At 48.0% G+C, this 25,382-nt stretch overlaps 1 protein-coding gene across 1 annotated transcript in view; it reads left to right on the forward strand.

Annotated features, from left to right (window-relative positions):
• ANTXR1 (ANTXR cell adhesion molecule 1) overlaps positions 1 to 25,382 on the forward strand; it is a gene marked incomplete at its 3' end in the record, with an annotated part of 75,190 nt that overhangs the window by 13,797 nt on the left and 36,011 nt on the right. Inside the window, exons 7-12 of the mRNA XM_079329031.1 lie at positions 20 to 88; positions 2,758 to 2,838; positions 8,500 to 8,560; positions 10,929 to 11,027; positions 17,661 to 17,730; positions 18,382 to 18,460. Coding sequence (XP_079185157.1) covers positions 20 to 88; positions 2,758 to 2,838; positions 8,500 to 8,560; positions 10,929 to 11,027; positions 17,661 to 17,730; positions 18,382 to 18,460 — 459 coding nt within the window. The remainder of the gene's footprint in view (positions 1 to 19; positions 89 to 2,757; positions 2,839 to 8,499; positions 8,561 to 10,928; positions 11,028 to 17,660; positions 17,731 to 18,381; positions 18,461 to 25,382) is intronic.

The following is a 25,382-nucleotide window of genomic DNA, read 5'->3' on the forward strand; positions in this document are numbered from 1 at the left end:
TCCTCTCCTCCTGTTGCAGGCGAATCGCTCTCGGGACCTGGGAGCCACCGTGTACTGTGTGGGGGTGAAGGACTTCAACGAGACCCAGGTGAGGAAGCCCTGAGTGCCTGGCACAGCCTGCACAGGGCCCACAGCCCTGCACCCCTGCTCAAGGCTTCTCCAGGGCTTTTCCCCTCCTTCTGTGCCTGTCTGAAGTGACCACCTGTCCTGGTTTGAAGGCCAGGTGTCTGCCAGTAAAGGCAGGAGCTTCTCTTTGAAATGGAGAATGTAAACCCCCTCCCTCCAAATTATTATTATAATTTTGAAATTAAGAGGGTCTTAAGAATAACAGTTCTTTACTGGGAAAATTAAAATAGAAATGCAGTATTACAAAGAACAATCCCAGCCCTGCCAGAGTCAGAATCCAAGCTGACACCCGTCAGTCAGTCAGGGTGGTGGCAGCAGTCCCATTCAGTGGTGGCTGCATCCTCCTGCAGGGGCAGATGTGGTTCAGCTGGAGCAGTGCTCCTGGAGAAGGTGCAGTTTCCTCTGAAGGTGCAGGGATGATGTGGAAAGGTTTGGTTTTCCTCTGGAATCCAGTGCAAAGAAGGTGCCTTGGTGTCCAAAATCTCAGTTTTTATTTGGGCGGGAAAGGCTTGGCTCCTCCCCTGGCTGGAGCATCTCCCAGTGGGATGATGGAATTTTGTCAGTCATGCACTGGGACTCACTGGCCATGAACAGGAGATATCTCCTGGAGGGAGGATGAGCTGTGGAAAGATAAAGATGATTGCCCTAGCTGGTTTAAAGATGGCCCATTAGCAGAGAATATGTGCCAGGAGATCAGGGTCACTGCCACACCCAGTTTGTAACAATGGCCCAGTAACAGGAGATATCTCTCACAGGGATAAGTATCGTTGCCACACCCAGTTTTTAACAATGGCTCATTAACAGGTGATACCTCCTGGATGAAGGGTGGGTCATGGGAAAGATAAAGATGATTGCCCAGCTGGTTTAAAGATGGCCCATTAGCAGAGAATATGTGCCAGGAAATCAGGGGCACTGCCCCACCTGGTTTAACAGATGGGGACAGAATCCACATTTCTTGCCACACCCTGTATTGTAGCCCAAGATGTGTATTGATGCCACCTGATGTGGCTGGGTCTGGCTTTTGGCTCCTCTCTGTCTGAGCCTGCTGCACTGCCTGCCCCAACTACTCTTGCTAATGCTGGGGGAAACAGGGGGAAGGCACAGGGAGAGCAGCAAATTCTCTGGCCTGATCTGGAAGCAGGAAGAAGTTCTGGGAATGTTTTTCCCTGTAAAACTGAAGTATTGCCATATAATCCTTCAGCTTCAATGCAGCTTTCCTTTCAGAAGGAAACTGTGCTGTAAAAAGCAAACAGCTTCATTAGTGACTAATATTTCACAGTGTTCTGACTTCTGAATTTCTCATTTTAATATTAGTATGTCTGTGAATTGTATTTCACACATAACAGTTGACATTTTTCTAACATGACTGAAGCACTTGCACAGCCCCCTTGCACACAAGTAGAGGCTGAAAGACCATTTCCAGGTTTTTCAGCTTTCAGAAAAGGAGTCAAACCACACTTGGTGTAGAACAATCTCCCTTGAATCAACCCCAGAGACTGGTATAACCCAGAGCAAGCCACAGAAAAAGCAAAGAGGGAATAAAAATGACACAGAGACCAGACTTAAAGCAGCAGACCTCAGACAGCTGCTCCTTGAAGGCACTTAGACGGTGAAAAAATTACCTGGAATTATATGGCTGTGCCTGAAGTCCCAGAATGGACAAGGAGGAAGATTGAGGGGGATGAACTAGGGAGCTGTAAAGATCCAGCTCTTCTGCAGCTCAGGCAGCCAGCAAGGAGCAGCAGGGCAAAGCTGCCTGAGGATGGCTCTGGATGCAGAGCTGGGGGCTCTGAGGTACAGGAGCTGGCCAGGGGCAGCCTGTGGGGTTTTGGGAGGAATGTGTGGCTGCTCTGCTGCCTCCAGGAAGCTCCAGAGAGGCTGCTGGTACCTCTGCCAGGGGAGATTTACTGGAACAAGCCTTGGCCTTGCAGCACTCACATTGGGTCTGCTCCAGCAGATGCATGGAGAGCTCATTAGTGCTGAGCTGGGCTTAGAGCTCTTCTTAACCCTTGCTGTGCTCTTGGCTGCTGAACCTGCAGGCAGCTCTGTGCAGGTGATGTCCTGGCTCCCCTGAGCTCAACTCCAGCTCAGGACAGCCCCTCCTCCTCATCACAGAGGTTTCTGAATGCTCCTCTGAGACCTTGCAACCTCCACTCAGAAAATATCTCCTGGTATCTCCCTGTCTCCTTCTGTCTGGCTCTCTGATGGTTGAACACAAATCCCTGTCCTGGCAGGAAAGGTGACTCAGGTCTGTATCTCCACGTGGGATATAATTTCAAAGAATTGTGGAAGAGTTAAAGGTGGAAAACACCTCCATGATTAAAGGTTGAATCTTTTTTGGGTTCAACTTTTGCCCTAAAAATCACTGGGCACCAATGAAAGCCACATTCTGTCTTGACTCCAAGTCTTTTCTGATCCCTGATATAAAGCTTTATAAAGTCAAAGGCTAACAAGATAAACATGTTGCTGCTTAATAAGCCACAGTACAGTGGCAATCCAGGGAGAGTAGCTGAGTGTTTGAGGGTTTTATTTGCAAGCAAGTTAATCAGGAGAAGTTTTAATTTGCTGCCTGCTGACTAATTGATCTCATTCTTTGCATTTCTGTTCCGTTTCCCCTGCCTGGTGTGTCAGCTGGCCAGGATTGCTGACAGCAAAGACCACGTCTTCCCAGTGAATGATGGGTTTGAAGCCCTGCAGGGGATCATAGACTCTGTGAGTATTTTCACCCCAGTGTTTGCACACATTGGTGTCACCCTGCACAGATGCAGGTTTGGTTCTCTGTTTCACACAGCTAGAGATATTATAAAAGAAAGATCTTAAAAATATGGTTTAGGCCCATAGCAGTAGCAGTAAGCTTGTAAGCTCCCATAAGAAAGAATCAGAGGAATGAAAAGCCAGGTTAGACAACTACCTCTTCTAGTAAGGAAAATAAGTCTGCACCTGCATAAACAATGAATCTGTCCCATGAAAATCCACAAAAGAAAAATGTAAACACCTGAGTCCTAGAGGTACACAAGGTATGCACAAAAATAGCTTTTAACCCATGAGTTAGGTGGCAAGAATACTGCCAACCAATCAGTTGCACACAAGGTCTGTGAAAACTGTACAAAATGAGTTCTGTGAATAAAGAATTAGCTCTTTCCTGCATGAAGAAACAGAGTCCCAGCTAGTCTCTTACAACAATTGTGTTCACAAGAACCTGCTAAACAAAAATCTACTGAATCATGTAGCCCAAGGGAACAGACTGTGGTTTGTGCTAAAATGCAGCTTCAAGGTTGAGTTTATCAACAGATTGTCCCTAGGTTTGTCTGTTCCCAGTTCCTGGGATTCCTGCAGGGGTTGGGGGCAGCTTCAGTGCCTGGACTATGGGATTGCTTCCCCTGGCTCAAGGTTTGGGAAATCCCCAGTGCCCACTCTGTGTTCTGGTTTGGTGCAGCTGCTGGTGATAAAGCCCAAGTGAAAGCTGAGCTGGGGAGGGGGCACTTGCTGGGGCTCAGGTTTCTCTGTTTGCAGTGGTTACACACTGTTTGGACAATGCAATTCCAGAAAACCATTCCCTCAGCAGAGGCTCAATTCTCCCCAGTGCTCTGGCATGGACATGGAATACAATCCCTGGTTTATTGGTTTTCCTGGCACTGTCTGAGCGTGGATCTACTGCCTCAGCTCTCTTGGACAATCAGGTGTTGCATGTCATTTAAGAAAACAGCAAAAAAAGCCAATCATTTGCTTCCCAGCCCTGCATTCCCTTTGCAGCTGTTTTTAATGAATTCCAGCAGCAGGTCTGACTCCCCTTCCAGTTGCATTGAGCAGAGTGGGAAGATTTCAGCCTCCAGGCAGCCAGTCCAGAGCTGCTCCAGCTGAGTGGTGCAAGACTTCCCAGCTTGGAAGTGCAATTGCACAGGGATGAATCTGTGAGCTGAGCACTTGCACTGGAGAGGAGTCACTGCAGCAGCCTGGCGAGGAGGGAAGCGGTTTTATGTGTGAAAGGAATGATGAGGAGGACATTAATCACTCCAGAGAATAACAAACAAACTGTAGATTCCTGTTCTAGCTGGAAAATCAGGTCCCTCTCCCCTGCTGTTCTCATCCTTGCCAAAAGCACCCCTGTGCTGGAGCAGACAGAGCATCTGTGGTCACAGGGAATGTTAGTGGTGAAAGGGCCCTGAGATTTGGAAACTTCCTTTAGTTCCTGTGTAGGAGCTGGCACAGCAAGGATGCTCACGTGGAGAGGGGATGGGTCAGGCTGATGTCACAGGGGAAGGAGAGAGCCAGTGCTGAGCCTGGGGAGATGAGTGTTGGAATTAACTCTGGAGATGTGAAGCCCTGGGTTTGTGGGGTCTGCAGGGATTTGCTCTGAGCTCTCCTGGCTCTCCCCTGTCCTCACTGGGTCTTTCCCAACCCTCTGCAGAGCTGGTGGACTTGGAGTCCCTCTGGAACAGGGAAGAGGGTGGGAGCTGGGAGTGGTGGGGCTCAGGGCTAGCCTCAGCTGGATCTACTGAGCAGAGATGTTCGGGTTGGTGGGGCTGGGAATGTTCTGAGCACCTGCCCTTCCTTTTCTGTGGGAGCTAGAGGCCTTGGAGTGAGCAGCTGCAGGAGATCTGCTCCAGCATTCCAGGAGGGATTGTCCCCTCCAAGCCCTGGAAATTGAGAGGAAAATCCAATCCCACACTGAGGTCATGCCTGAAAACACGATTCTTTAAGTGGGTGTTCAGTGCACCATGGGGTATGGTCCTTTCTTTCCCATGAGTTCAAGTGTGGCTTTTTTTCAAGCAAACCAATTTGTTTTTCTTCCTCATCATGCAAAAGCCACTGCTAAAACTCCAGCTTCCCCCTGTTAATGATTGAGTGGTTTGAGTTCATCAGGAGGAAATAATCTGGAGCAGAAGCAGATCTGACTGATTGCTGCAGGCTGGGAAACAAATGGAAGCAACTGAATTATTTTATTAAATTTTCCTTTGCTATGAAAAATTTCTGCAGATCATAACCTGTAAATTTAAAGCAAATGAAGCAAGTCTTAGAAGAAAACTTGAAATTCAACTTCATCTGCTGCCCAGTACAGCTTTGGTAGGAGTGCTGGAGGCAAGGAGCATGAAGCAATGTGAAAGGATGGGATCCTGTCATCACCTTGCTGTGAGCCTGTAACAGGAGCTGCCTGAGGAGCAGCTCTTGGAACAGGAAAACTTCTGCTCCTTGCCATGTGTTCAACCATAGCACCAGCTTGGAGCTTCTCTCAGAGCAGGGGAGCAGCTGTGCTGGGTGAGAAATGAAGCAGCAGGAAGTGTTCTGTGGGACTGCCTCATATCTCTGTGAACTGCACAAATGGTTCATCCTTTCCAGTTTCATTTCTCTGTGTTCTTTCTGGATCCTCTTGTGCTCAGCTGCTCTCAGTGTTTCCAGGTCCTGCCCCAGCTCTTAGGATGTGGCAGTTCCAGGTGCTCCTTCACCCCAGGAAGTTTGAGTTTGGGAATACATTGAATTCTCACATGTTTCCTGGGGAAGCTGCAGTGCTGGATGTGTGCAGAGTGGGGGCTTTGGGCAGAACTCCCTGTGAGCACCACTGAGGCACTGTGAATGTGCTGAGGGCTGTGTGCTCATCCTGGGCTGTCTGTCCACACTTCCCTGGCAGATTGCCTGGAGCAGGGAGAGGGACAAGAGCCCCTGGTGGGGATAGGGATGAGAGAAGGTTCGTTCCAGGCATGTCCTGCAATTCCAAATTCCATAATGGACACAGAACATGTTTATCAGCTGATAACCCCCAGCCTCAGCTGTACAATGTTCCTTGTTAATTTTAATGATGTAGGATCAGATTTCCACTTCTTTCTTCCCCCAAATGCATCTTTAAGAAGCATTTAAACATTTGTTGTTGGGGTTTTTTTTTTTGTTTTTTTTTTACTTAGCTCATGTAGATATTATTGGGCAGGAAACACTTCATAAATAAATGGCTGTTTTGTAATTGGCAACAGACTTTGGCATTCAGTAATTGAACAGATCTTGCTAATGAGCACCTGGCATCAGATTCAGGTCATTCCCACTGACACTAATTAGGCAGTAACCTTCTATTACACTTCAGCATCCTGCTTGCTAATTAGAATGCCCAAATTTGGTGCAAAGAATGTCTAAGGAATATGCAGCTGCTGTGGTGAAGTGATCTGGCTGTGTGCTCATTGTGAGCAGAATATTGAGTGAGAGCTTCCAGTGGCTGCAGAATTTCACTCCCCTTCTTCCCTTGGTTTCCAAAAGGGCCCAGTGACCTCCCAGGTCCTCAGAAAATGACAGATCCCATGAAATCTTCTACAATGAAGACACTGAATCCTTTTAGAATGTATTTTTAATGAAGAAGAGACATAAAGGATTTTTTTTGCAATAGTTCTGCCTTTTGCACTAATTGTGCCTGATGTTCACTTTAAGTAAGGGTGTGTGCTCAGAGCATTGGAAACTTAATCTAAATTAAAATAAATATTGCAATTGGCACCATGAAAGTGTTTAAGGCCATTTTTTTATAGTCATGTAAAGGGATTAGACTGGACTGGGAGATCTGCATCATCTAATTGAGACACCTGCTATTCCCCCTCTGAGCTGCCTAACAGCAGGAGTGTTTGCAAATAGCTCAGCAGAAATCATTAATCTCAAATTTAATCATCTGGGGTTTTACTTCATTAATAAAGGTACTGATTGTATTTTACATTCTCTGTGTTTTTCCTTATTCTGTCTTATTTTTTAATTCTACTGCTTCTCAGTTCTGTTCTCAACTGTTGACTTTCTCTTTTTTTCCACTTGACAGTTCCTGTAAAACCTTGTTCCTGCAAATCTTCTCTCTCCTCACCTGTCAGGCTGCCACCAGCTCAGACCCTCCTGCCTCCTCCAGTCCCTTGGTACTTTCAGCCCTACTTTCTGAGTAACTCAAACTTCTGTTTAAATGTTTTAAAAAACAAAGCCTGCCTCAATGAGTAGCTTTTACAATTAGGTCTTTGAGGCAGGGAGCTTTGACTGTGGAAAAAAAGAAAAATAGTTATCTTTTCCTTACAGAATTTATTGTATTGGTTGCTGTTCTTTCCTTACAGATGTTTCAATTTAAAGTTGGGAAAATTGTTTTCATGTTGGGTTTGAGTCACCAAATGATGCTTGGCTGAGATTTGCCTGTTGGAGCTGAGCTGGGTTTTGCTCAGTGCAGGGGCTGGGGCTGGCAGAGCAGGGCAGGGGCTGCAGCCTGAGGAGCTCCAGCACCACCAGGGAATAAATAAAGAGTGTCCAGCCCCAACCTGCCCCTCTGCCTAGAGAGCTGTTTGTGTAAATCACTGCAATGAAATGCTCAGAGCCAGGGCCAGCCCTCCTAAGGACTCTGCCTGGCTAAGCCTGGCTTAAGTGCAGAGAATTGTTAGTGAAGAATGGGCTGTGTGCTTGATCTGAAGTGCAGAGCAGCTTTGGGGGTGGCCTCAGGTAAACTGGAATAAATTAGGTGAACAGCAGGAGTTGCAGCCCCTCGGGTGAGATTTCGGAAGTGGCTCTGTTGGGATTTCTGGGATGTTTTAGTGCAAAGCTGAACAGTTTAGCTTAAACTTGTGATGTTTGATTTGGAGCTTTGGGTCTGGAGTAGCTTTGGAGAGGGAGGTGTGGCTGCAGAGGGAGGACAGTGATGGTGCCTCCACAGCCCTTTGAGGTTGCAGACCATGAATCATTTCAGATCATGGAGTGCAGAATGCTGGGCACAAAGCTGGGATTGCCCTGGGACAGGGGAGAGCCTGTCACCCTCACCTGTCACCCTCACCTGTCACCCTCACCTGTCACCCCTCTCCCTGTCACCCCTCTCCCTGTCACCCCTCACCCTGTCACCCCTCTCCCTGTCACCCCTCTCCCTGTCACCCCTCCCCTGTCACCCCTCACCCTGTCACCCCTCTCCCTGTCACCCCTCTCCCTGTCACCCCTCCCCTGTCACCCCTCCCCTGTCACCCCTCACCCTGTCACCCCTCACCCTGTCACCCCTCTCCCTGTCACCCCTGTCCCTGTCACCCCTCCCCTGTCACCCCTCACCTGTCACCCCCCACCTGTCACCCCTCACCTGTCACCCCTCACCTGTCACCCCTGTCCCTGTCACCCCTCCCCTGTCACCCCCCACCTGTCACCCCTCACCTGTCACCCCTCGCCTGTCACCCCTCACCTGTCACCCCTCTCCCTGTCACCCCTGTCCCTGTCACCCCTCCCCTGTCACCCCTCACCTGTCACCCCCCACCTGTCACCCCTCACCTGTCACCCCTCACCTGTCACCCCTGTCCCTGTCACCCCTCCCCTGTCACCCCCCACCTGTCACCCCTCACCTGTCACCCCTCGCCTGTCACCCCTCACCTGTCACCCCTCACCTGTTTTTGTCTCTTTCAGATTTTGAAGAAGTCCTGCATCGAAATCCTGGCGGCAGAGCCTTCCAGTATCTGTGCAGGGGGTAAGTGTGAGCCCACTTCTCCCTGGTGCCTCAAAGACAATTTTCAGTTCATCTCTAATTGCTGGAGAGTGCAAGATTCACTAATTACTGTTGGCTAAATATTTCATCTTTTTCGGGGGTGAATTTCTCTTTCATCTCAGGGTAGTTTGCATTTATCCCACTTTGGCCAAGTGATGTCAAATGGGATTTTCTTACAGAAAAGGCCTGAATTCAAAAGTTTTGCATAAATGTTCTTCTGTCAAACCAGTCTGTCTTACAGCTGTGCCAGACTTGAAGTAGATGCACTGCACTTGAAAAGATATTTACATACTTATTCAAGTGATAAACAACGATGCTTATAGAACCAGAAGATGGTTTATAATCCTGATTTATAACCATCTCTAACACTTTCTAAGTGCTTTGATCTTATCACTGCCGCTCATTGTGCCTCAATGGGAGGACAGGGGTAGGAACAGCTGAGAGGAAATGCAGAGAGGTTTGTAAAAACTGTTTGCATCAGAATTTGGCCAGGACTTCACAAGAGGAGCAATCCTTGGAAAATGCCATGAATTATTTGGATCCTCATTTTAGGGCCTGTCTCCAAGTTTGGGCAAACAGTCCCTGCAGGTAATTTAATCACTATGGGCTTTGAGACTGATAAAAGTGCCATTGACTACACCAATGATGTGCATTAGTGTCCTTGAAATCCATGTTTGCAGGTATGGCTGTGGCACCTCGAGTTTTCACGTTGCTGTGCACATCCTGAAGGGTGGTGGCAGTTTTCCCCTGTTTTTTTTTCCTGGGGTTTTTTTTTCCTGTTTTTTTTCCTGCTTTGTTTGTTTGCAAGGAGCAAACCTGAGGGCTCTGTGGTACCTGAGGCCACTCTTGCACTGCTCCCTTGCCCAAGACACTGCAGGGATGGCTTTCAGCAGTGACATCATTCCGGAAGGGCAGTTTTGGGATGACTTGGCCATGCAGGGGCTGCTCAGTCCAGCCCCAGACAGACCCAGGTTCCCGTGGTCCTGCTGATATCTCTGATTTCTGCTGACTGTGCATGAATACTCCTCCCCAGAGCCTGAGATTTCTGATTTGCCTTGAACCTTCAGCAGAGCAGAGCTCCTATGCTCTCCCCAGAAGTGTTCCCCAGCACAGCACAGCCTGCAGCAGCTTCCCTGGGATGATTTGCAGACCTGGAAGGGAGCCCAGATTCCAGAGCAAATCTGCTTTTCTTGACAAGTACAGTGTGCTGGTCCTCGGGGGAGATGAGAGAAGATGGGGGCTGGAAAATGCAAAGGCAAAGATCTGAACCTGCAAAAACCAAGTTCCTTGTTGCTCCTGAGGATTTTAAATCCAGGGTGGTGTCCCTGATGCAATGAGGTTTTTCTTGAACAATTTTGTGTTCAAATCACATTCCCCAGCCAAACTGCAGTGGGGATGAGCTGAGTGATTCTCCCAGAGAGTCACAGGAGTTGTGGGGGCTGCTTCCTTTGCAGTTGCCTGGGAAAGGAACTTAAACTTCTCAAAATTATCTGTCACTAGATTTTCTGCCTTTCTTCACCCAAAACTTTCTGCCATTTAAAATGGACACTTGGAGAGGGCAAAGCTCAGTGTCCTTGAAGCTTCATGTTTCCACTGCAGGCCAGTTAAAGTGTGTCTGTGCTGAATTGTTTCCTGCTTCTAAAAATGCAAGTTGAAATTGGGTAGTGTTATAAATGCATATTATGGTATTGGCTTTTCACAAATATTAGAGTAGATACTATATGTGTGGTGTTGAAATGGTTTTTAAGATATAGTTTTCTTTAAAAGTAACATAAGCTAATAGTGTCTATATAGTAAGTAAACTACCTACTCATTTAGATAACACCCAGTGAAAACACCTGGTGCTGATATACCAGCTACCAGTACCAACCATCTGTAGAAATTAAAGACCACAGACAAATTAAAATTGATTAAAAAAAAATTAAAATCACAACCAGAAAACACACATGCTCTAAAAAGGACTCAAGAAATGGCCAGGTAAAACAGTTCTTAAAATATAAAAAATAGTTTGTAGAAAAGTTTGAAAATGGGTAATGGGTTTATGAATATGAAATGGGCTAATAAATTTAAGGAATGTCTCCAAAACAGCAGGTGTGCTCTTAGCCAAATGCCAAACACCCAATCATTATAACCTTTTGTTTTATTGTTTTTCTCTTACTGTCTTTTATTAAACTTTTAAATTGTACCAAAAGAGTAAACCTCATTTTTCACAGGTAGGGAGAGCGTAGAAATCACATTTTTAACAGATTTTAAAGTCAATTGTGAAATTCCCACTTTGAGCAGCTGAAAACCTAAATGACCATTCCCTGACTTGCTGAGCATCAATAATAACCCAGTTTTGTTTTGGCAGAGTCCTTCCAGGTTGTGGTGAGGGGGAACGGCTTTCGCCACGCCCGCAACGTCGACCGCGTGCTCTGCAGCTTCAGGATCAACGACACTCTCACCCTCAGTAAGCTCCTGGCATTTCTTACCAATGAGAAACAAAAAGTCTTGGTATTCAGCAAGATTTGGATTGCTTTATTTTATATAAAGCAGCTCTGGGGAAAACGTGAGGGGTCACCATCCATTCCACACTTCATCAACCTTTGGTTTACAGTCTCTTTTTATAGTATGATCTTTTGTTGTCATCATAATTTTTTGGTTTTTTGCTGTCATAATTTTGCCAGGTAAGCAGTGGTGGTTGAAATAAACATCCATAAAGTCTCTGAGCAATTTGTCAAGTCTCATAGGTAAAAATCTGTTCTTGGTAGATAAAACCAGTGAAAATTGGGAAGTCTGGTCTTTATGGACAGACAGCATTGATTGAACAAAGGCAGCCTGAGCTTGCAAAATTTTATTGGGCTATGGGAAAGTCTGGTTTTGCAAGCTGATAGTAGATTCAACTTATTTAGAAAACACAGTATTCATAACAGGGGGATTTAAAATAGAATTATTTATTAATATCTTTTCCTTTATCTAGTGTCATGCTTCACTTCAGACCTAAGTATTCTGGTGTCCTGGTTTGAAGGACAGGTGTCTGCCAATAAAGGCAGAAGCTTTTATTTGAAATGGAGAATGTAAACCCCCTCCCTCCAAATTACTGTAATTTTGAAATTAAGGGGCTCTCAGGTAAAGATATGAGAATTAGGAATAACAGTTCTTTACTAGGAAAATTAAAATAGAAATGCAGTATTACAAAGAACAATCCCAAACCCTGCCAGAGTCAGAATCCAAGCTGACACAGTCAGGGTGGTGGTAGCAGTCCAATTCAGTGGTGGCTGCATCCTCCTGCAGGGGCAGATGTGGTTCAGCTGGAGCAGTGCTCCTGGAGAAGGTGCAGTTTCCTCTGAAGGTGCAGGGATGATGTGGAAGGGTCTGGTTTTCCTCTGGAATCCAGTGGGAAGAAGGTGCCTTGGTGTCCAAATCTCAGTTTTTATCTGGGTAGGAAAGGTTTGTCTCCTCCCCTGGCTGGAGCATCTCCCAGTGGGATGATGTAATTTTATCAGTCATGCACTGGGACTCACTGGCCATGAACAGGAGATATCTCCTGGAGGGAGGATGGGCTGTGGGAAGATAAAGATGATTGCCCAGCTGGTTTAAAGATGGCCCATTAGCAGAGAATATGAGATAAAGATCACTGCCATACCTAGTTTTAAACAATGACCCATTAACAGGTGATACCTCCTGGATGAAGGGTGGGTCATGGGAAGGATAAAGATGATTGCCCCAGCTGGTTTAAAGATGGCCCATTAGCAGAGAATATGTGCCAGGAGATCAGGGGCACTGCCCCACCTGGTTTAACAGATGGGGACAGAATTCACATTTCTGGCCACACCCTGTACTGCAACCCAAGACACCAGGTTTATACAAACCCAAATACTTCCATGATTAACATGAATCTTTTATCAATTATCACAGGTTTCTTTGTCTTTCCTTTCTGACTCTGGCAGGCATTTGGATCTTCAAACACCCTGGCTGTGGCAGCAGTAGTTCTGGGATGAGGAGCTTTTCATTTTCAGGATGCAGAAGGGATTATTTTTTAAGAGGCAGATTGCTGGTGTCACTGTGTGAGCAGATGAGTTTGAGGGGTGAAAATACAGAAGGCAAGAGCCTTCATTAGCTGTGGAAAGTGGAGATCAGTGTGTTTGGAGCATGTGGGTCACTGGTTTGTGGAGCAGGGGGAGTTGGCTGGGGCTGCTTGCCCTGTGTGGGATCAGGGAGCCCTGGGGCAGGTCGTGCTCCTGCAGGAGGGAGCCCTCTGGACTTGCCAATTCCTGTGTCACCAAGCAGGAGGCTTGGCTGGCCCTGGCTGACATTTGCTGAATCCAGATGTGCTCAGTGCTGAGGGTGTGAGCAGCAGAAGCTGCAGGGCTCTGGAGCAGGGCACCCATTCCTGGAAGCATCCTCTGGGAGCTGGGAATGCCATCCCTGAGCTCCCACTGCCCAGGGCCCTGTCTGGGGAGCCACAAGGGGGATGATGTGTGAGGGTGCCTTCACCCCAACACTGGGCCCTGCTGAGGAGGAGGAAGAGGAGGAATCCTTCCTCATTCTGTGCTGACTGCAGATTCAGCCCAGTCATTTTTTTATGGTGTCATCACAATTCCATTGCAGTTTTCAGGGAAGATCAGCTTATCCTAATGCAGCCCCTGGGCTGTTTGAGTTTGAAGCTGTGTTCCTGTGCCCACCAAAGGGCTGTGGAAAGTGAGGACAAGGTCCAAGCACATCCTGCCCTCTGCCCCATGCATCCAGGGTGTCCTGGATGCTGCAAGGTGAGGGGTGAGCTCACCCTCCCTGCTGGGTGCTCTGTTTGCTCTGTGGTGTGGCAGGAAAAGGCCAGAAACCCAAATTCTGGGCGCAGCCCTCCCTTAGTGAGGGGATTGCCAAACCCAGGTGGGGACTGGCACAGCTCTGCTGGGTTTGAGCTGCCCTGGGGAGACCCCAGAGCCTGCAGCCCCTGCCTGCTGCTCCCAGCCCAAACTGTCCCTCAGAGAACTGAACCAGCATTTTATGGAAACCTCATGGAGCTTGGAAAGCTCAGCTGTCTTTGTTTACCCCAAACCTCTCTGCCTCTGATTGTATCAGGGAGAGAGGTATTTTTAAAGATAAGACTAAGCCAACAGTTCCTGAAGCCTTAAATTATCCCAGATGAGATGCAGTGAGTATGGCTAGGACGTGCTGAGGTTAAAGGCATGAGCTAATGGGGTTTTATTGGGATTATTGGCAGGGAAATATGGCAGGTGAAGAGAGCATCGACTCATAATGTTCATAGTTATGGAGGGGGGAAAAAAGGAACATCTGTAGAAGCCATGAGGAATATTTGGCTGAGCAGAGCTGTAATCAGATGCATGTTCAGCAGTAGGGTGTTCCTGCCAGCAGCAGGACCTGGGAGATTTGGGTTCAGCCTGCACAGAGTTAAAAGTGATTATCCAGTGCAGTGACTTATGACTGCTCTGTGGTGCTAAAATGTCTGAGTCTGCCTAGGTTGTGCAGGAGCCAGCAAAGATAGCTCTGGGCAGAGAGGGTGAGCTCTGTCCTGAGCAATTGAAAGCTGAATGGAGAGATGAAAGGTTGGTGAAGGAGATGGCACCACAGCAGAGCTGGGCTGGATCTGCTGCACCCCAGTGAATGCTCTGCACGCTTGGCCAAACCCCATCCTTGCACAAACTGGCCTGGATTTGCTTTATTCAAACCCTGGGAGCAGGACAGTGCAGGGAACCAGCAGAGAGAGGGATTTATGGGGCACTGGATCCCCAGACTGCCCAACAAATGTCTCCTAAAAATTGTCTCCTGTTTTTAAAGCCTGACAGATTGCTCCATTTCCCTCATCTTTCATTTCTCCTGGCAGCACAGTGCTTTTCTTGTGATATCCTCTTCCCTTTCTTGCAGCCCTGTCACTCTCAGCACGGGAATGTTTTCTTTGCAGTTCCGCACTCTAACCCCTGATTCCCCTGATCATATCACTGTAACCCTCCACTGAATCTTTTTCCTTTCCAGCAGCACTTTTCCCTTTCCAAGGCAGTGCTAGAGAATGTCCCTCTCTGTACCAGCTTCCTGAGGTGTGCTGGGGGCTGTCACCTTGAGGAGGGACACAATATTAGATTAATTAATCTATATCTAATAATTAGATATAGATTAATGCTCTAATCTTCCCAAGGTGAGAACATGCACCCAGGAGAGCTTGGCCTCTGATTTTGAAGGGTGGCTGAAATCATTGCTTGTCAAAGGATACAAAGAAGGAAGAAAATGGATTTGCTTCCCTCGAGTGCTGCCCCAGCCTCCAACAAGCTGCAGGCTCAAAACTTTTATCCCAGGCTGCCTGTGCCTTGTTCTGCAGCAGAGCTGCAGGCTGAGCAGAGGGATGAGCCCAGGGCAGGTTTGGTTTGTGCTGGGTGGGAGGGTGGGGGCTCAGCCAGGCTCCCCCAGTGAGGAGCTGATGGTGACAGCCCAGGGCTGCTGCAGGGTGATGATGCAGCTCAGAGCAAATCAGCCCTGGGGTGCTCTGGAGTCCAAGCTCCTTGAACAGCTGTTTGCTGGGCACATGAACCCCTCAGAGCAAATCCCTGCATCCAGGGACTGCTGGGAATGTGATATCCCTGCTCTGTGCTTATCTGCCCCCATCCCCTGGCTCTGCTTTGGCACCCAGAGCTCGTGTCCCTGCTCAGAGCAGAGCAGTTGCAGCTGATCTCAATGTGGTTTTCATTACAGCATTAACAAAACATTTCTTATTTATGGCTCTTTCTCTGTAGGCAGTTTCTGGCTCAGAAAGCATTCCAGGCTCTTCCTGCATTCCCAGCTCCCACAAAATGGGTTTGAAACACAAACTTTGCTTGCAGAGCTGTCACAAGAGTGGCATGAGAGGAGGAGGCAGAGACTCAGCTTTGGTGGGGGGGCAAGAATTAGGGAGGGGTTTTGGCTCTGCTGGGTGACAAAGGGACAATGGAAGTGCTCAGGATGACTCAAGGATGACTCAGTCCTCACCGTTTCAGGTGGGATGAGGTGCAGCCAGGCTGGGCTGGAGCAGGAGGCCAGGGCAGAGCATCTCTGAGGTGAAATTGTGAAGCAGATCCTGAACACAGGGAGAGCAGATGGAAGTTGGGATATTTGGGAAGTTTGGCAAACAGCTTTTGCAGCCTTTTCTGGACCAAGATCCTGCTGATCCTGCAGGACCTGCAGTCAGCACTTGCTGTTGCAGTGGCATTTTGGGATGCTGGGCTTTCTAAACCCCTCTGGGAGGGATCCTTGAAGTCAGATTTCAGTGCACCAGTGAGTTCTTTGGTGAACCATTCACCAAGGGGAAGGCTGTTAATTTTGGAATTCTTCTTGGCTGCAAGAAAGTACTGCTGTCCCTTTAGTCACCTTCTTTGGGTTCTTGTAGCTTTTTTTTTTTTTTTTTTTTTTTTTTTTGAGGCTTGCTCTTTTGTGTTGAAGCATCCTGCATATATTGAAGCTTTTATTATTATGGTTAGGAAATATTCCAAGTCCTGGTTTGCCAGAAGGTTACACCCTACTAATGGCATAAGAAATTATTCCCTGTTGCTGGCAATAATAGATTTTCCAGGCCACATTGAGCTGTTCATGTGCAGAAATGCTGAAATGCTGGGTGTAGAGTTGCAGGAGTCTGAGCAGTATCAGGTACCTGCTTGAAAGGGCATCCCCAGAGCCCAGGTGTGTTGCTGTGGGAGGTCTGACCCTCCTCTGTACCTGCACAGTGCTCAGAGCCCAGGACTGGCCAGTTTGGGTCATCTGGGGGTTTATACAGCCTGACTTTGCTGGAGGGAGTGATGCACAGGTGAGAGGGGGTTGTGCCATTGCCCTTTCTCAGAAGAGAGGCTTTTGCTGTTTGTGTGTCCAAGCCCTGCCCGGGGCTGGTGTTTTGGGGGGTGACCAAGGCCTGGGCACCCCTCATGTGAAATGTCCAGGGAGGGAGCAGTGACTGAGCCCAGAAGTGAAATGGTGTCCAGGGCAGTGAACTCAGCTCTGCCTCCCTTCCCAGCCCTTCCAGCAGCAGTGCAGGGCACAGAGCCAGCCTGGCAGAGTGTGGGGAGCCCTCAGCATCCCTGAGTGCAGGGACAGAGCCTGCCCTGCAGCAGACAGCACTGTGCCACATCTCTGGCTCACAGGAGAAATGCTGCTTTGTTTGCTGTGGAAGTTCTCCAGGCAGGAGTCAGATGGGCCAGAGCTGTGCAAACCAAATGGATGTTCTTGTTTGGAGCAGAGGGAAGGGGCTGCTCATCTCTGTGGTGAAGCACAAACATTCTCCAAACAAACTCATCCGTGCCTGCAGCCAGCCTGGAGCTCCCCCGGGGCACCCAGGGCTGATAAACTTTCTAGAGAGCCATGGACTGATGGGAGTGGGAAGGAAGAGAAAGAGAAACAAAACCCTGATGAGGTCTCAGTGAAAGGCCTTGCAAGATGAAGCAGCTTTTGTTTTAGTGAGTGCTGGCATGGAGAAGCCTTTGGCTTCAGCTGCCAGAGTTAGCAAAGGAGAAGACACTGATCTTCCTTTTCTTGGCATGTGTGCACTGAGACAAGGTCATAAATTCGTGGGAGTTAATGATATTGTCATGAATCGGGTGAGAACAGCTCTGTGAGACCAGATGTGCCACCACAGCACATCCAGGCAGCTGGAAAATGGGCTGGCCAGTTCCTCAGGATCCCCTCAGGATCCCCTCAGGATCCCCTCTTTCTTTCACAGCACAAAGCTCTGACTCAAATCCCCAGAAGAGGAAGATCAGTCAATGCTCCTGCTTCTCAGACAATTGCCTCTTGGTGGTTTCTCTCACTTTTAAAACCAGTGTAATTCAGGCTGGAAGGTTTAACTGAGGTTCAGATGCTTCTGCCCAAAGATGCAAAATTTTAATCTACAACTTTCTTAACTTGGCTGTCTCTGTTGCAAGTGGCCCTGGGCCCTGCACAGAGTGATCCTGTGCTCTGACTTTCCAAAGAGCTCCACACCTGCAGCTCTGCTGTGGCTCAAACATGAGGCAGCTCTTCACCCCCCAACTCATTTATGTTTCAAGAGTGAGGAAAACCATGATTTCAACTTGCTCTTTAAGGCCTGTGTGGCTGATTTGGCAGTAAATCCCACTCTTTCCCTTTCCAGATGAGAAGCCTTTCGTGGTGGAGGACACCTACCTGCTGTGCCCAGCCCCTGTGCTGAGGGAAGTTGGAATGTATGTTCTCCCTGCCCCAAAATTCCCTGTGTCTGTGGGGAGATGGGCTGGGGCTCCTCCCTGTGTTCTGCTCTCTTTGGATCCCCAGCTGCCATTCTCTCCTGTTCAGCTGTGCCCTGGAGCCCAGATCTGCAATAAAAGGTGGTGCTGTGAGCATGGATAGAAATGGGGCTGCAGCTCACCCCAAAACCAGAATTCCAACATGGAATCACAGCCCCCACAGTGGGAAGGGCTTGGATTTGGGATTTGCCAGAGCACAGATCTGGGGACATTATAAATAATAAATATATAATAAAAGATGGTGCCCTGAGCATGGATGGAAATGGGGACTGGTAATTTTTCCTCAAGGACAGAATTCCCAGCAGGAAAACATTGGAGGGTCCCACCCAGGAAAAGATGGAATCTTTTGTTGTGGAGCTGCATCAGAATATAAATGGCAAAGCTTTCCAGGCCATGGAGCTGCTGGCTTTGCTCCTTCTCCCCCTGAACAGCCATTCCTGGGGAGCAGAGGGGGTTCAGTGGGCACCAGGGTGAGCAGGGGCACAGGACCAGGGCACCAGCAGAGGGAATTATCTTTTCTGAGCACCAGCTGCCAGGGCACAGCATGGTAGCAGACAGAGCTGCCCTGACTTGTCTCTTGTTTTTTTCCAGGGAAGCAGCTCTTCAAGTCAGTATGAACGATGGTCTGAGCTTCATCTCCAGCTCTGTCATCATCTCCAGCACACACTGTGTAAGTTTTGATTGCTGAAATGCTTCTGTGGGATGCTGGGCTTCAGCACCAGGTGTGTTCCATCAGCAGCAGGGCTGTCAGGCTGGGTCTGCCCAGTGAAGGATGTGTCCCCCCTTGAGGGTGAGTTTGAACTGTGGCAATGTGACATTTTGGGTGTCTTGTGCCATGATGTGGCCAAAGGCTCCAGTGAGCAGCTCAGGCTCCAGGCTGGGCTGGCAGTGCCCTGGAGGTGTCAGTGCCTGCCAGGGAACAGGAGCAGCTCTGTGCCCTCCTTCCCTGGGCTGATCCCTCTGCAGCAATTCCAGCAGCTGTGATCAGCCCCTCTGCAAGGACACCAGAAATGTGCTGGGTTCTCCCCAGAGTGGGGGCTGTCAGTGAGGAATTGCTGCACCCAGTCCCTGCTGGGACCAGGATGATGAAATTTGTAATTCCCAGTAATGCTGGAGATGCTGAGTGCTGGCTGTTGGCAACAGGGCATGAAATGGGTGGTGCTGGGGGCAGTGAAGGAATTCATCTGGAATTCCCAGCAGTCATTCATGCTTCAGTCTATTCAGCTTTATTCAGCTGTGGGCAGACGTAGCATTGTCCAGGTCAAGGGTGAGGCACTGCTTTAATTTTCCTGTGAACTGACTTAAAGTAATTTTTGGGAAGCCAGAGCAGTGATGCCAGAAAGACTTAAAAATGTGTCCCCAGCGTGTTTTTTCCCTGAGCAGCAAAGGCCACTGGGTGCCTGTGCAGAACAAGGAGAGGCCAAACACTGCATCTACCAGAAGGGTTCTGAGGCACCAGCTGAGAAAAGGCTTTTGTGTCATCCAACTTGATCCTTGCTCAACAAGGACAAAACTGTGTGGAGAGAGTTTTCAGAGCTTACGTGAGAGGTTATATTCCAAAGCTGACAAAGATTTCCTTGTGCCTTAAAAGAAGGGAATTTATTTTATTTGTCAAGTTTTAGTTTCCAGTTCATTGATCACTGGCAAAAATGTATTTGTCTGTTGTCAGCACATAGGGGTTTGCTGTGTCTCACTCACATGAGACAGGACCTGAGAAACAATTCTTACAGAAAAACTACTCCTTCCTCATATGCTTTCTTCCAGGGTTGGAATTGTTATTTTTTGGTTCTGGGAGATTCAATACCTGTTTATCTTCTGTTGATTAACACCTGTAAGGAAACTTTTGAAAAAGCCTGTGCTTTAGGACACTGCCTGTTATCCAGACTGGGAGCCTGGGTCTGGAGTGCAGCTGGGCAGCCACAGCCCCAGTCCTGCCTCTGAAGCTCCATGCACAGACATTCAGTGGCTGCTTTGCAATTGCAGCTCAGGCTTCAGCAGTTGAGGACATTCCTCCTGGAAAAATGCACATTTTGTCTTTGTAGCAGAGTTTGATGTTTTCAAATCCTTTTTAAACATAAAACTGAGACTGATAATACTGATAATTACTGAGACTGCAATGCTGTCTTTGATTAAGGTTACAAGGGCTCCAGTCCTAGAAATACCCAATACAAAATGAGCACCAAATTGTTTAATTGACTTCAGAGCTGGAATTGGGTCTGTTGGAGCATCTGCAGCTCAGGTGGGAGAGTGAGAGCTGGGAAATGAAGGGGGAGAAGGAGCAAAGCCAGCAGCTCCATGGCCTGGAAGGCTTTGCCATTTATACTCTGATGCAGCTCCACAACAAACCCACCCTTCCTCTGCCACCTGTAAGTGATCTGCACAAACCCATTTTCCCTGTGAATGAACAATAGATGTCATTTCCTTTCAACTGTCCATTTTCAAGCACTCTCTGGAGTTAATCCAGAGAAGCAAAAATTCAATTAAGATCATAGCTGAAGCAGACAGCTGCTTTCCTGACAAGCAAAGACCAAAAATGAAGAGTCAGAAAAATCAGCTGGACTTTGACTCCCTGCTGGAAGAATTAGCAAGTGATGGCTGGTGGAGATCTTGGAAAGGGATTTCCTCCTGGTGCTGTATGAGGAGTTTGAGGAACTGGAAGAGAGGAAAGTGTTAAATGCTGGGCTGTGGGTGTGCAGGTGTGCCCAGGCACTGCACAGCAAGCAGGGCAGCAGAGAGAAGGTACAAGGAGCAAGGAATTGCCAAGGCTGTTTGGGGGCAGGTGGGCAGGGCCAAGTTGTGCTGTGCAGAGAGAGCATCTCGGACAGGAGCCAGGATGGGAATCGAAATGAGCCTTTGTTCATTTTCTAAAATGCTCCCAGAAGAGGAAAAACCACTCATGACCTCTTGCACTGGTGGCTCCCAGACCCAAAACTGCAGGGACAGCATAACCCAGCTCTTGGCTGGGAGGGCAGGGACTGTCACCAATCAATAAATGCCTTGGGATGCTGCCTGAGGTGGGGCAGCCCCACTGTTCTGGGCAGAAACAGAAATTGTCTGGTGTGACAATTCCAGCTGGGACATGCAGGAGCCATCAGAGCAGCTTTGATCTTCCCACCTGGAGAGGTTTTGCACAGGAGGTGGGACTGGCACAGCCCCATTACAGGTATCCCAGCTTTCTTCCTGTGGCAGGTTGGAGGAATGAAGGAATTTGCATCTTTGTGTTAATCAATTGTGGATGGATTTGACCTTTAAATGTGGAGAAAGTCAGAAAAACAAGCCAGGACTGCAGCCTGGTAGTAAAAACCAATGACCTTTCACTGAAGGCCTGTTTTTGTTGGGTTTGTTGTTTTTTGGTTTTAATTCAAAAGAAGTTAATGTAATGTAATTCAGAGTGGGGTTTTCTCAATTGTGGCTTTGTTCTGGGGGCTGTGCCAGTGATCAGTGCCCCTAAAGACACTCCCTGGGGTGTCTGTAGAGGCTTTTTGAGGCTGCCAGAGTCCATTTAATGAGAATTTCCTGGGCCCTTGGCTGGGTGTTTGTTATTACTGAGGCATTGCTCGGTGGGAGCTCCACAGATTTCAGGTTTGTTTCTACAAGAAATTGCTCTTAAATGTTAAAGGCAGGGAATGGGTTTGTTCCACGGGTCACCTGAAGAGTTAAATGTGCAGAGATTATTTCACTCTGATATTGCTGCAGGGGCTGGTTTGCAATACCCTGAAGTGTAGTTGTCATATTGCAAAACCCCTCTGGGTTGGGAAACAGGGAGTCACAGAAGAGACCAATAAACTGGAGGTGGGGGCAGGACAGGATGGAAGTTTTGCAAAGCTTTAATTTGAGACCATCACAATAGTTTGTGGCTGAGCCCCTGTGCCAGTGCTGAGGTTAAATAGGAAATGCAATCCAGGATCTCTGCACACGTGGGCACCCCACTTAGCAATGAGGTTGAAACAGAACGTTTCATTTTATTGAAATGTTTTTCTGTTGCAAATGTGATTTTAATTTAAACTCAGTTTCAGAAGGAAGCTTATCCCAGAGCTGCTGCTGTGTCAGGTCATGCTGGCAGGTTCCTACCCCATCAGAGCCTGGAGGAGCCTCTCCTTCTCAGCTCAGGGCCTGGAGGAAAAGTTCAGTGTTTTATAAAGAGAAACACAGTTAGTGAGTTCCATAGGGATAAACAGCAATCAGGGTTGGAGAACTGTCTTCCCCAACCAAAGATTTTCCCCTGTAACAGAGGGTGCAGTGATCACTCCTCCTTCCTGCCTGCTCTGTTTGGAATGGGAATTCCCCAGGACGGAGGTTGTCCCTTGCTCTGAGTCTGTCCCTAGTTATGAATTTGTCCCTCTCTTGCTCTGGGTTTGTTCCTTGCTCTGGATTTCTTTCTCCCTTGCTCTAGCTTTGTCTGTCCCTTGCTCTGGGTTTCTTTCTCCCTTGCTCTGGGTTTTTCTCCCTTGCTCTGGGTTTTTCTCCCCTATTCTAGGTTTCTCCCTTGCTCTGGGTTTCTTTCTCCCTTGCTCTGGGTTTTTCTCCCTTGCTCTGGGTTTTTTTCCCCTGTTCTAGGTTTCTCCCTTGCTCTGGCTTTGCTTGTCCCATGCTGTAGATTTCTTTCTCCCTTGCTCTGGGTTTCTTTCTCCCTTGCTCTGGGTTTCTTTCTCCCTTGCTCCGCCTTTGTCCAGCCTGTGGGAAGGGAGAATGCACTGCTGCTTGCTCTGGGTTGTAAAGCAAATAAAAAGATGCTGGAAAAGTGTTTGCTACTCTCAGCTCTGGAAGGAGAGGAGGGAAACAAACCATTGCCAGAGGGGCATTTTCATGTCCCAGCACAGAAAAGGGGGAAAGGAGCTGGGATCACCTTTTCTGGGTGACCTCAAGCAGGTGCCTGGTGCTCACATCCCCTGCTGAGCTTGGCTCCTGCTCAAGCAGCTCCACACAGACACAGACAGAGGCTGACCCTGCAGAGCAGTGAGTTTTCATTTCCTTTTGCAAATTAAGCCACATTGTTTCTGTTATATTAAAAAAAAATCCTGTATGTGATAAATAATGGGCAGCAGTTTCGGCTGCTGTGTGCACAGTAAAGTGAGAAAGTAGGAAATAAAATCTTAAACAAAAACAAGATTAGAGAAAACAAAACAAACCCAAAGAAAACAAAAAATGCCCATCTGCTGTGTAGCAGCATCTTTTGGAAAATCCTCAGCAATAAGCCATAGTTCCACTGAAATTCCAGTGAACTCATTCCTGTTTTCTATGAACAGATTTATTTTTGTTCCTGTGTTAGAAGCACTGAGGATGTGTAGGATGAAAGAGGGGCTTGGTACCACAGCTCCTGCCTTAGCTTTGTCTTGCCTCATGGTTGCAGTCACATTTCCAGGGCAGGATTTTGGGAGGCTGGTCTTGGGCAGAGATCTCAGCAGGGAACAGAGGAGGAATGCTGAGCATGAGGCATTTCCTGGAGGGGCCATTCCTCCTCCTGAGCACGAAATGGGCACCTCAGCCATTGTTCATAACCAGCTCTGGGCTGGGGTCTCCCCTTCTGGGGCATCTCCCGGGGCTGTGGCTCAGTGGTCAGCAGGAAACACCCCAGGATGTTTCTGGAGCAGGCTTTGCCATCCCTTCCCTTCTTTCTGCAGGGAACCTGCACTCCAGGAGCTGGGCTGGTGCTCCCAGCCTGGCTTCTCACATCCCTGACAGCTGCACAGCTGGGGGGGCTGGATGGGATAGCAGAGGTGTCCCTGACCATGGCAGGGGAGCAGAACAAGATGAGCTTTAAGGTCCCTCCCACCCCAACCACTCTGTGACTCTGAGATTCTCTCTATTTGGATATATACACCCCATATAGAAGAGGAAATGCCTCTCACATGTCCTGCCCCAATTTCCTGCCATCTCTCTGCTGTAAACACCTTCCTGAGGATCTTTTCCACTCTGCTTCCACTGCCAGCAGCACTGGCAGCATTTCCTTGGCCCTGCTGGGCTCTGGCAGGGCAGAGGATTCTTCCAGGCACTGCTGCCTCTTCCTCCAGAGCTGATTTCTCTCAGAGTCTGCACGGGGGAGTTGAACCCTGAGATGTGGAGCACCCCAAGAGGCAAAGAGCCCCCTGGTTTTCCTGTCAATGTGTGTCTTGGTGGGATAACCAGGTGTTCCAGAAGAGCAGCTCAGGCACTGCCCAGGTGTGCAGCAGCTCTCAGCAAGCAAAGTGCCTGAGCTGTGCAGTAACTGGGACAAGCTCTGGGAGCACCTTTGCTCTCTGCTCCTGTCAGCTGTTCAGCTGTTGTGCAGTTTTGGGTTGTTGATCTCACTGTGGCTCCCAGCCCCACATTTACCTGTGCAAGGTGAGTCCCTATGACAGCAGCACCCATCACAAAAACCTGAGTGCATTTAGGGGCTGGCCAGACTTTTCTCCATTGATCTTTTCTCATGAAAAAAAAAAAAAAACCTTCTGGTTTACTGTAAAAACTCTCTTTTTAAAGTGAAAGTTGTTTTCCCAGTCTGAATCACCAGCCTGTATTGCATGAGTGTCAAACACACTCGTTGCATTATTCCATGGTTCTGTGTTTCCATGAGTGTTTGCTTTGTTCTTCCAAATTTTGATTTAAAAAAAAAAATAGAATGAAAACAGACATTTGAAAGGCCTCAGCCCTTTTTCACCAGCTGCATGAGACTGGGAGGGAGGTCTCAAAATGCCAGTGGAACTTTTGCAAACTTTGAGAGGAAGATTTTTGTTCCTGTTTATCATTCAGCTTCTAAGTGACTAAGTGGCAGCTTCTATCTCAGCACAATCTGAGCTGTATAAAATCTAATTGCACAGAGTGACAGCTAAATTCTGAGTGAGACTGGGAAGATCTGGCAGCTCCAACCCTGCCCAGTCCTCTGGACTGGTTTGCTGCTGTGATGCACAAAACCCCAGCTAGCCAGAGGAACAGATGTGCTGGGGTATCAAAAATTGGCCTTTACAGGGTTGTTCCTGAGGGGAAGAAAAGTAAAAATAAATTCTATTTTTAAAAATAATAAAAAAAACCCTAAAAACAGTTTAAAAGCCACTTTAATTTGTTTTAGATTTTTGAAAATTGATTTTAGAGTACTCTTAATCACCAACTAATTGTTTTGATATGGGGCTAAGGGGGCAGATAAGGATTAGCCATAAAAAGCCTGATTTCTTTTACAATTTCAGGGCAGTAAAACACTGAGATCACATTTTCTAAAGCATTGAATAGCAGCAGGTTGCACTTTGCAGATGATGGATGTGTCTTTATGCTGTTTGTCTGGAGGAACAGCCCCAGTGTACAGCTCTCTCTTCTCAAATGAGCTTTTCTTGTGTGCATTGGGGTCCAAGTTCCATTTCCAGCCATGCCTTGGGTGAATTCTTCTCCTGTGTGGATTACCTCCTCTTGCTTCCAAGTGTCAAAGATCAGGTTGACTTGATCCAAGCTCTCCAGAAATTCCTTCTGCACCAGCAGAGAGTTTGGAAAATGCTCTCAGCAGGTTGTTCTTCCATTACTCTGAGTTCTGGAATGGTGGGAGGTCATCTGGCCCCTGAGTTGCAGGGATTCAAGCAGGCATTTCTCACACCCACAGGTCACTCTGTCCCTGGACATGTTCTCTG

The sequence above is a fragment of the Erithacus rubecula genome (genome assembly GCF_903797595.1).
Source record: "Erithacus rubecula genome assembly, chromosome: 29".
Taxonomy (NCBI): Eukaryota; Metazoa; Chordata; class Aves; order Passeriformes; family Muscicapidae; genus Erithacus; species Erithacus rubecula.